The following is a 7,717-nucleotide window of genomic DNA, read 5'->3' on the forward strand; positions in this document are numbered from 1 at the left end:
GGGGGACGTGAGGAGGAAGAAGGTGACCTTGGGGGATGGGGGCATGTAGATGAGACCCCGGGTCTCAACCAAACTTGGGGGAGGGGTTAGCTTCTCTACTGGTTTCTGGGATGGGTCGAGACGGCATCGACCTTGGGATGGGCGTGCGCACCTCACCCCCCGCTTCCTCGGTGCTCCTCCTCGATAGGTACCAGCTGCCAAAGAGCATGGGTTCGGCCCTTCACCTCCACCGCCCCCAAATCCGTTGCCCTGCCAAGCTCACCTCCAGCCGTGTCCTACCTCCTGCGATGCACCGAGGCCATCTTCTCGTGGTCGCATCATATGGGCAAAGTCCCCTACTTGAACAAAAACATCATATCATCATAGTGGCTAGTGAGCCACACCATTGACTGATAGGTTCAAGGTTTGAAACCACGCGACACAACCTAGATCCTCTCTCCTTTTAATCCTCATGTTGACATTTGTGCCCCACAAGCCAGTGCCCACCACCTCTTCCCCTCCAATTGTAAGATTTAATATGACATGTGCGCCAATATATCAGTTAGAGTGGCGAACGCCTCCTCTCGTCTCCTTGAGGCGATAGGAGGGGAAAACCCTAGCCATCGTCCGAGCCTCCCACCACCTCTCCACCCCCTCCCCCACCACCATCAGGGCTTTGGCCAAGCAAAGCCTGGCCGTTGCCGGCGGAGGAGGTAATGCTTGTCTCCTCTCGTGCGGATATGTGACATGGAACACTGATGGCTCCCAAGTGCATGCGATCAATTGTAGTACTTTTCAGTAAGAAAGGTTGTCGAACCATGAGAAGTTGAAGGTATTGGTTAGAAAAATTGACAAGAAAGCAGTAATAATAAATTAGCAGTTTTGGTGTTTTTGGGTGTATAGTTTGCAATAAAAATAAAGTGCAGAAAGTAAATAGCAAATAAGTAAATGCTCTCGATGAGAGAAAAGCCCAATCTTCTATGCAGCAAGAGGACAAGCTCAAGTGTGTGCTTATATGATACTAAAGTTTCCGAGGACGGCATGGATTTACTAGCATCTGAATTCTAAACAACATGGTAAATATTTTGTTAAGCTTTATTCAATTAGGGGCGGGGCCTAAGTTAGGTGCACCCATAAATATGTACAAACACACCCCTTATAATGGGTCCTAGAGCCATTTTTATGTGTGAGTATAGAAATTATTAAGACATGAATTTCCCACCATAGCCATATGATCATTTGTCCCCGACTTAAACCCCTCTAATACAACCCATAGTATTGGTAAACAGTTTCTGTCAGTCCGTCTCTTCCAACACTAATGCATTACATTAAAGTGCAGCCCTATGAGCCCGTATAGGTGAAGTAATATGCAGTTGACGTTCACATAAAATCATCATAGAACAACATAAAAAATAGAAAACTTGATCAAATACTTATTGCACATCGTATCGAATCATAGCCAGATCATCCTATGCCCCCAGGAGCGTGGGGAATTACTCACAAGTGTCAAACATGATATGGACCAGAGGCATAATGATTAGAACACAATCTAAATATATAATCTCTTCACCAATAATGACAAAGTACCAATCACGAACATGCAATAGCACTAAAAACAATATCCAGGGTTCAATAAACCAACTATGAGGGAGATGACATCGATCTCGTAGATCGACATGGTGGTGCTGATGGAGATGTTGATAGAGATGTCGCCTCCCAAGCCAAGGAGGAGTGCGGATGTCGATGGCGTCGATTTCCCCTTCACCGGAGGCACCGGTGCAGCAGGATCCCTATCCCGGAGTAGGAGAGGACTTTCGCCTGCGCCGCCGCCTCAATAAATTCAGGAAAAAATATAGCTTAGGTTTTTGGGTCAAAAGGAGTTTCCGATATAAAATGGGGGCCAAGACTATGCCCGAGGTGCAAACGCACCTAGGTGGCACGCCCAGACTTGTAGGGCGCGCCACCTGGTGCCGTTTGGCCCTTGTGGCTCGCTCAGGGTCCTTGTCCGGATGGAAAACTGATCAGGTATTTTTTTCCTCGATTTTTAGCGATCTAAAAAGCCCTGATAAAATAAAATACGAAAAGAAGGTTTTCTGCCTCCCAGAAATTAAACACCAATGAAAAGGACTTTAGGTAGTATTGTTTTGGTGGTGTTTGTGGTGTTGTTTAATTGCGACACTGTAGTAATTTTATCTCTCTTTTGGTTAGCATCTTTTTTCATTTGGGTGTATGTATCCGTGACATTGTTAGGATAGTGCGTCCTTGCAGACGTAATTAATATGTTCAATTATAAATTTTTTTGTGAAAGTAGCAATTTATAACTTATTGTAGTGCTCCGGGAAAAACAAGTCGGAATTCGATTTAGACAGAGATTACTATAGGTATTCAAAGTACAGAGTAGCAGAGGACAGAAATTTGGAGATCGCCAGTGACACAGACGCACACATACCTCGCGTCCGATCGAGCCTGCCACGGCCCGCGGCCACATGGCGTAGACACCGCCGTACCACCGCCCCGCCACGTGCTAGACGGTAACCCGACCGCCACGACACGCTCTCATCCCGTCGGCCTTCTGACACAGTGCGCCCACACCGGTCAACCCCGCCCGTCAGTCCCAGCAACGCTGGCCACTGCAGCCGCTGCAGTACTAGTAGCGTGTCGCGTCGCAAGTTCAGGTTGGCTGGCACGCACTCGCGCTCCATACATCGCACTCCCCTTCCACGTCCGCTAGCCTGGCCATGCCCACCTAGACCCTCCCGCCCTCTCCAAGCTCCGGCGCCACGCTCGCTCGTCGGCCACCGCCGCTCCACTCCACCGCCAAAGTGCCAATGGCGTCTCCCAAACACCTAGCTCCGCTTCTCGCCCTGCTCCTCCTCCTCCCCTGCATTTCCACCCCGGCCACCGCGCAACCCCTCGCCTCCTCCGAGGCCAAGGCGCTCTACCGCGTGCGCCGCCTGCTGTTCGCCCCGCCGGCGCTCGCCCCGCTCACCACATCCCCCGACCTCTGCGCTCTCCGCCCCACGCCGTCCCTCACCATCACCTGCTCCGGCGGCCACGTCACATCCCTCTCCATCCTCGGCGACCGCCAGCCCGACCCGAAATGGCGCGGCGCACTCCCCTCCACCTTCTCCGCCGACGCGCTCTTCACCACGCTCACCCGCCTCCCATCCCTCTCCGCCCTCTCCCTCGTCGCGCTCGGCGTCTGGGGCCCGCTCCCGGGCGCCAAGCTCCTCCGCCTCGCCTCCCTCCGCTCCCTCAACCTCACCGCCAACTACCTCTACGGCGCCGTCCCTCCCCACCTCGCCCGCATGCACTCCCTCCAAACCCTCGTCCTCTCCCGCAACTGGCTCAACGGCACCGTGCCGCCCCTCTCCCCGCTCGCCTCCCTCGCCGAGCTCGACCTCGGCTCCAACCGGCTCGACGGCGCCTTCCCGGAGGTCCCCGCCTCGCTCTCCACCCTCATCCTCGCCAACAACAACTTCACCGGCAAGATCCCCACGTCCATCGCCTCACTCGCCCACCTCCGCTTCCTCGACGCCTCCCGCAACCGGCTCGCCGGCTGGATCCCCCCCGCCGTCTTCGCGCTCCCCGCGCTGCGCCACCTCGACCTCTCTAACAACCAGCTCTCCGGCCAGCTCCCCCCCACCACGGCGTGCGCGGCCGCGCTCGACTTCGTCGACCTCTCCGCCAACCTGCTCGTCGGGCCGCGCCCCGCGTGCCTCAGGTCGCGCGCCGTGCTCGTCGCCGGGAACTGCTTCGCCGACGCCGCGCAGCAGCGCCCCAGCGCGTACTGCAGCCCCGCGGCGATTGCCGCGTCGCTGCCGCCGACGCAGGGGAGCGGTGGCGGTGCTGGGCGGGGCGGCGGGGGTAAGGGCCGTGGCGTGGGGGTGGTTCTTGGCATTGTCGGCGCCGTCGTGGGAGGCGCGCTGCTCGTCGCGCTGGTGTTGGTGGTGGTGCTGAGGAGGGCCAGGAGGCGGCACCGGCACCAGCACCCCGAGGTCATGTACCTGCCCAAGTCGCCGTTGGTGATGCCGGCGAAGAAGGCCGACGACGGGAAATCTCCAGCTAAGGTGGCCCAGCACAAGATTGCTACGACTGCCGATAAGAGTAAGACAACAAAATCGCCATGAGTTTACACATGGATTGCTTCATTTCATCTCTCATTGTGTGCTCCACTGAGTTAATCTGTACCACCATGTTCTTACCCTTTTTACTACGGAGTAGTTCATTTTAAAAACTAACAAGATTTTGGGCATTTTAGAAATGAATGAGTAATCTATGATTTATGGTTCAAATGGGCATTGGGGAATGGGAGTAGCAGCAGTTGTAAAGACTGGTTGCTTTAATTTCATCTTGCGTATTCTATTGTTTGAATAAAGTCTACCCACTTAAGTCAAAATACTGCGGATCTTAACTTAGACTGAGTTGTAGAACATGGGATGCACCATTATTTCTTACTTCACAGAAGACTTTAAGAAAGTAAAGCTGCAAAGTCAATCAACCAAACAGTGGAAAGAAAACAACGAGCAATGACTCACTGATCAGTTAACAGTTTGCAGGTTAATATGCCTAACATGATCTGAATTTTCACAGGGCATGCATCACAGGCTGCAAGGGTAAATACACTGGAAGTGCCAGCCTATCGTGCTTATACGATGGAGGAGCTCCAAGAAGTAACAGACAACTTTGCTTCACCCAACTTGATCAAGAATAGTCCCCTTACACAGGTATGAGGATGCACTAACGTAACCCTTTTTGTCTTCATGGTCGAAGGAGAAATATAAGTACAATGGTTTACTCCCCTGGTGGAATCTTTGTGCACTTCACAAGTTTCATATACAGCAGATAGCCTCATTGCTCTGGAGTGCGGTGGTTGTATTTAAAAAAAAAATAGAAAATCAAGTTTCTAAGTTTCGAAAAAAAAACTCCACATGAACATGAAGATGTGATCTACATATCTGGAAATTATCAAAAATAAATAATTTCATTTGTGGGCTACAAAAAAAAGTGGATCTATAATATAAAATATGTAGATCCACACATTTGTATTTTTTTGTGTATCCGCAGAGAACACACCTTTTATTTAAATTTACATGCACATCATAAGAATCGGCATGTACTTGTGAAAAAATTCAGAATTTTTTGAAACACAAAAATGTGTGCTTAGTTTTTTTTTTAAATGCCAAGCAACATTACACCAGAGCTAAATTTGTGTTTTCCTAATCGGCCCTGCACATTTCTCTTTGCGGCTACTGTTCAGATGGGATCTTGCCTAATGGTCCACTAAAGCATCTGCACTCAGAGTAGAGGACAACAGTGGGCTGACAATTATTGTCCTTTCATGTAATTATGTTAGTCCTATTTGGTTTAACTCTTTCAATACATTTGATAGACAAAGGCGCTGCTTGTAAGAAAAAAGACTATTATTGTGGTCTTAACAACCTGGCAAACGTGGATTTTCATACCCCTAATTACTTGACACATGGAGAAATTTCATTTCTTCACTAAGAGTATTTGATAATTAGAATGCTAGCAATTTGGGTCATTATTATTATGATTAAAAAAATTCCTTTATATTTTGTAGACTTTGTCAAACTCTAATTATAATTCAGCCAAAAATCAAAAGTTGAATCTTTTTAGACCAACAGTTGATTTATTATATGTGTTCATACTATACACTATGCTAATGTGTACCACCGCCTTTTTCAATGAACTGAACTCACCACTTTAGTGATTCATGGATGTTTTTGTTCATTCTCTTTTGAGTAATGTACCTAATATCTCCCTAGCAGTTGTCAACCATGGCTGTACTTTCAGTATAGATTTCTGCTAGAAAGTTTTGTTATGACTAATGTTATCATTTAATCATGCCCCCATTCTCCTTCCCGCTTACAGCTTTACAACGGCCAGCTTCAAGATGGTTCTAGAGTCCTGGTGAGATGTCTCAGACTAAAGCCAAAGTATTCTCCCCAGAGCCTGTCGCAGTACATGGAGATAATTTCTAAATTCCGCCATCGCCATTTGGTTAGCATCATTGGTCATTGTATTGTCAATGATGAGGAAAATCCTACTATTGCTAGCTCGGTATACCTCATCTCTGAATGCATAACAAATGGATCTCTTAGAAGCCATCTTACCGGTAATTACATTTGGAGACATCATGTGTACTATTACCTTCATAACTAAATTTCTTCAAGTATCTGACCTTATTCTTTTGACCGGGCTTCAGAATGGAGGAAGCGCGAAATGCTGAAATGGCCACAGCGGGTTTCCGCTACCATTGGTATTGCGAGAGGGATCCAGTTCTTGCACAACGTGACTGCCCCAGACGTTGTACAGAATGATATCAACATCGAAAATATTCTGCTGGACAAGACCCTCACTTCGAAAATTAGTGACTTCAGTCTCCCGATGATATCGATCAGCAAGAATGGCAAGGTAAGTTCAAAATACTGGTCAAGTTCCTCAGTCCATAACTGACAGATAAGTTGTAACCGTTTTTATCTTGCAGATATGCTCAGAAAACCCTTTCATTGTCCAGGAAGAAAACGACCACGGCAGGTATGGTGTCCTTGCTGAAAGAAAATGACATCTACACTTAATAAATTGGAACTAGGGCAGCTACTAATTATGAACAGATAACAGACATGAACCTAATGATTAGGTTTGGAACTCAAGATACAACCTAAACATTAAAAATGTTTGGGATCTGATTAAGCTGCTCAAGTTGCAGATTGAAATATTACTATTTTTTCTGCTTGCAGTGCTCAACCTACAGAAAAAGGGGACAAGGACGACATATACCAGTTCGGACTAATTCTTTTGGAAGTGATCACAGGCAAATCAACAGAATCCCGGAGAGACCTGGAATCCCTAAAAGCTCAGGTGAATCTGAAGCTTCATATTCACATCACGTTCTAAGATCCTCAGAATTCTTGTTGGAACGTTATACTTCTTGACGTATCATTATGATGATTCTAAATTTGCACCCCACATTCGATCCGCAGTTAAGCGAGGCCCTGGCTGAAGACCCAGAATTGCTGAAAGACATGGCCGACCTGACGATCCGTGGCACATTTGCGGTGGACTCTCTGAGTAAAGTGACCGAGATAGCCCTCAATTGCACGGCTACTGACCCCAGCGACCGGCCTTCCATTGACGACGTCCTTTGGAACCTGCAGTACTCCATGCAGGTCCAGGACGGGTGGGCGAGCAGCGAGAGCTTAAGCTTGAGCGTAAAATCACAGTCGTGAACTGAAGGGTGCAATGCTTTATTTTTATTTTATCGATGCACCTTCATGGTGTTCTATGGCTGGCCCTTGCTGTAGAAAACATAAGCAAATGTTGCTTGTTCTTCCCCGTATATAGAAGTGTTCTATTTTTTGTCATCGTCGTCAACTCCAGATATATAAGCCCAGCTTATCCTGACATTGGAATATAACTAGCAGCTCTGCCAAAGGAAGATGCTGTCTAAAGTTTTGTCTGATATTATATCGTAAATATTGGTGGCAATTAAACTGCAACGGAACGCAAAAGCAAATAAAAATAATCCTAGAACAAAACATCATGAAGCAAAGCTAAACCATGAATCCTCTTAAACACAGTCCAACCATCAACAGATAAAGAGTACATAATCACAGGTAGAAACTTCGAAATAGTTTCCAACACTAAACCACAATGATCACCAGGTTTTGGAGAACCATAATGATCGTTGTGTGTTCCACGAATATAAATTCGT

General features: G+C 47.8%; 1 protein-coding gene across 1 annotated transcript; it reads left to right on the forward strand.

Moving 5' to 3' along the window:
* The first annotated feature begins 2,644 nt into the window (after positions 1–2,644).
* LOC127313335 (probable LRR receptor-like serine/threonine-protein kinase At1g14390) lies at positions 2,645–7,409 on the forward strand. Its single transcript, XM_051343870.2, has 7 exons — positions 2,645–4,086; positions 4,573–4,706; positions 5,875–6,118; positions 6,209–6,417; positions 6,491–6,540; positions 6,744–6,864; positions 6,987–7,409. The coding sequence occupies exons 1-7, from the start codon at positions 2,808–2,810 to the stop codon at positions 7,230–7,232; spliced, it is 2,283 nt and encodes a 760-aa protein (XP_051199830.1). The 5' UTR covers positions 2,645–2,807; the 3' UTR covers positions 7,233–7,409.
* Positions 7,410–7,717: the final 308 nt, after the last annotated feature.

Source organism: Lolium perenne, chromosome 7 (genome assembly GCF_019359855.2).
Source record: "Lolium perenne isolate Kyuss_39 chromosome 7, Kyuss_2.0, whole genome shotgun sequence".
In the NCBI taxonomy this organism is placed as follows: domain Eukaryota; kingdom Viridiplantae; phylum Streptophyta; class Magnoliopsida; order Poales; family Poaceae; genus Lolium; species Lolium perenne.

Excerpts from the sequence above, each read along its gene's own strand:
- LOC127313335 (XM_051343870.2), top strand. The coding sequence starts at position 2,808 with ATGGCGTCTCCCAAACACCTAGCTCCGCTTCTCGCCCTGCTCCTCCTC. Across the intron at positions 6,541-6,743 it reads GAAGAAAACGACCACGGCAG|TGCTCAACCTACAGAAAAAG; the intron begins GTATGGTGTCCT and ends TTCTGCTTGCAG. Across the intron at positions 6,865-6,986 it reads TGGAATCCCTAAAAGCTCAG|TTAAGCGAGGCCCTGGCTGA; the intron begins GTGAATCTGAAG and ends TTCGATCCGCAG.